The sequence below is a fragment of the Eschrichtius robustus genome, chromosome 20 (genome assembly GCF_028021215.1).
Source record: "Eschrichtius robustus isolate mEscRob2 chromosome 20, mEscRob2.pri, whole genome shotgun sequence".
Classification (NCBI taxonomy): Eukaryota; Metazoa; Chordata; class Mammalia; order Artiodactyla; family Eschrichtiidae; genus Eschrichtius; species Eschrichtius robustus.
In genome coordinates, this window is record NC_090843.1 from 20388843 (window position 1) to 20392277 (window position 3435).

The 3435-nt window shown below is 52.4% G+C and overlaps 1 protein-coding gene across 1 annotated transcript; it reads left to right on the top strand.

The window, feature by feature from the left end:
- Window positions 1–352: 352 nt before the first annotated feature.
- Window positions 353–2957, top strand: EIF1 (eukaryotic translation initiation factor 1). Its single transcript, XM_068530392.1, has 4 exons — window positions 353–522; window positions 1231–1394; window positions 1539–1640; window positions 2078–2957. The coding sequence occupies exons 1-4, from the start codon at window positions 492–494 to the stop codon at window positions 2120–2122; spliced, it is 342 nt and encodes a 113-aa protein (XP_068386493.1). The 5' UTR covers window positions 353–491; the 3' UTR covers window positions 2123–2957.
- Window positions 2958–3435: the final 478 nt, after the last annotated feature.

Sequence of the window (3435 nt, forward strand, 5' to 3'; positions counted from 1 at the left end):
TGCAACAGGGTCAAGAAGGCGGAACAAGCCAGAGAACATAGGGTGCATGCGCAGAAACCTCCGCCAGTTGTCTGCACCGGCCTGACACCTTCCTCCAGCACTGCGCAGGCGCCTAGACGAACCAACCCTTCCCTCCCCCTTCCATCTCTCCCCTAGTCGAGAGGACGCCCTCCCGCAGCACACAGTTCCTGCGCAAGCGCCGTCCCGCGTCCCCGCTTCCGGACCAATTGGAAGCGGCGGCGCCCGGGCGCAGGGGGCAGAACGCCGTGGGTGGGGCCTGGACGTGAGGGCAGCGCGCTGGCGTCACAGGGGCGGCTATATAAGTGAATACAGGCACCGCCCCTCCGTCCCAGTCACTGAGCCGCCGCCGAGGACTCAGCAGCCTTCCCCCTTGAGCCCCCTCGCTTCCCGACGCTCCGTCCCCCCCGCCTGCCTTCTCCAGCCGCCGCCTTCCGCAGGCCGTTTCCACCGAGGAAAAGGAATCGTATCGTATGTCCGCTATCCAGAACCTCCACTCTTTCGGTAAGTCCCGGAAAGGTCCCAAGAGGAGGAAGGCCCGGGCGGGGCGCTCCGGGTCCGCAGCCAGGGCCTGGAAAGCTGCTAAGCGTTGCGGGCCTTAGTGAACTTGGGTAGAGGGGAGATGTCCGGGCTCGCAGGCAGTGGGGCCACGGCCTGGGCCCTGGGGTTGGCCCCTGAGCGCGACCGGAAGGAGCGGGCGGGAGGTCAGCCTTTGGGCGGGTCCGGCGTCTCGGGTGGCGCATTTACTAATGGCTCCCTGGCCTCATCGGGCCACACCCGCCCCTCCCGGCACCCTTTCGTCACATCCCATACGTCACCGCCGTTGTCACGGAGCCGGGAGGGAGAGGCGGTGCCAGCCGTAAGTGACAGCTGCGCGCGCCAATGGGGCGGGAAGCGTGGCCCCGCCTCGGAGCTTGGGTTCCGGCCGGTTGCATCAGCTGGGTGGGGCGCCGCCGGCCAACCCTGGCTCCCCCGACATGTGATCGGCTTCCGAGGGCGGGCCTGGGGCAGGAAGCCCAGACTTTCTCCCGGACTGGGGAAGCCGGCCGTCCCGGACTGACCTGTTCGAGGAGAGCCAACAAAGAATATACCTGATCTGACCAGGCCCTGACGATTTCAGTATCACTTTGTGCACACGGAAGAGATCCAGTGGGAGGGTGGCAGTGGGATCTGAGCACAACAGCACTAAACGAGCTTGACCTTTTTTCCCAGACCCCTTTGCTGATGCAAGTAAGGGTGATGATCTGCTTCCTGCTGGCACTGAGGATTATATCCATATAAGAATTCAACAGAGGAACGGCAGGAAGACCCTTACTACTGTCCAAGGGATCGCTGATGATTACGATAAAAAGAAACTAGTGAAGGCGTTTAAGAAGGTAGGGTTTTAATGAGATTGTAGGGGAATCACATTTACCTTGCCTGCATGGGGCTGCTGTCCTGTATTACTTTCTGAAAAGGGTTATTAGTGGCATTCAGGCCGTTGCGCTGCCTAACTTATTTTGCTTGCGTTGTCCTTGCAGAAATTTGCCTGCAATGGTACTGTAATTGAGCATCCAGAATATGGAGAAGTAATTCAGCTACAGGGTGACCAGCGCAAGAACATATGCCAGTTCCTCGTAGAGGTGAGTCGTCACTTCCTGTTAGTACATTTGTGCCTCTGCCCTGGCTAACTAATCTGAGATCTGCCTAGTCTGGTCAGTTTCTGCTGGGGATATAGAAGTTTGTTTTCTAAGGCTAAGCCAAACAGTTGAGTTTTTGAAGTTCGTAGACAAAATGTATTTCTGAAAGCAAGGGATTTGTCTGCCTTAAGTTTACTGTTTACATGGATCTACCTTAAGGGTGCAGTTGCATGCAGACACATACTAAAACAAGCAGGATGTCTGGTTGGCTGTTCTAAGTGCTAAAATCCTACCTATTACACCATTGGTGGTTAACTGAGTGTACCCTGAGTTGAGAGCATCTGGGCTCTGGGACTTCTCTTGACCAGTGTAGAAGCAGGAGGACAGGATTGTTGTCATCAGAAATGGAGGCTTTAAAACTGCCCTTTTTTCCTTTGCAGATTGGACTGGCTAAGGACGATCAGCTGAAGGTTCATGGGTTTTAAGTGCTCCTGGCTCACTGAAGCTTAAGTGAGGATTTCCTTGCAATGAGTAGAATTTTCCTTCTGTCCCTTGTCACAAGTTTAAAAACCTCACAGTTTGTGTAATGTAACCATTTGGGGTCTGCTTTTAACTTGGACTAGTGTAACTCCTTCATGCAATAAACTGAAAAGAGCCATGCTGTCTAGTCTTGAAGTCCCTCATTTAAACAGAGGTCAAGCAGTAGGCACCTGGCAGTGTCCAGCCTGAAACAAAGCAATAACAGTGATGTTTCAGCCAAGTGCAGAGCCCCAAGATCACAGACGGCTATGTCTGGCCCGAAGCTCCTCAGCAATCCCTCTACAGAGTTCCCTGCCCTAAGAGAATGTCGCCACCTGAACAGCCCTCGGTGAAGCTGAGAGTGGAGGATGGGGTGAGGCAGCGACGGCAGCTGTACTGCTGGAGGGAATCTTTGATCATCAGGGGAAAGATCCCCTGGTATCTCCAATGTGACCAGGTGGGCAGAGCTTAGAGCAGCCACCTTCCTTCTATTGAGGTGAGAGGACAGCTGGCTTGCCACCAAGGTCTTTTTGACCAGACATATCCTAGCTGATCGATGTCCAAACTAGAACGTGAGGCCAACCTTCTATCAGAGTTAAACTTTTGACAAGGGAACAAATTTCAAGCCGATGTATCAGTCATGTAGCTGTAGAGCTCGCAACTTAACTAGCAACAGCTGCCCAATGCCATGTGAAGTAACAAACTGGTTTTTGGTTTTTGGGGGGGTTTTTTTCCCCTTCAGTTTTAATGTTATGTAATGTATTTAAACCCTTATTTAAATAAAACTTGTTTTCAGAAACATCTGACTTGCAGATTTCTGTTTAATATATAGTCATAGTTAATCTTGTATGTGTGGAGGAACCACAGAAATGGCAGTAGAGGATACATCTGCACCTGCAGCTCCTCAAATGGGGCCTCAGCCTCTTAATGAAAAACTAGTGAGCTTGTCCCTCCAAGTGCCCCCCCATGTCAGCTGTCCTGTAAGCATTCAGCCAGAGCTGTGCTGTCCCATTAATCTGTCCTGAAAGAAGGTGCTGCTTGGCTGACAGACACTTGGCCAGCTGCCTGAGTGGTTTAGTGGTTGTGGAGGAACTTGCCTTGTGAGATGACAGAGCAGGGTTGGTTTGGAAATCCTTGAGTTCCCTTCTTAACAGGTATTAAGGACTGTGACAGAAAGATAAACATGGTGTGTGGCTTGATGTAATCCACAAACCCTAGAAAAGGCATAACGAAAGTACTTTTTCTAGAGAATAGGTTTGTAGTAGTAAAAATGTAGTTA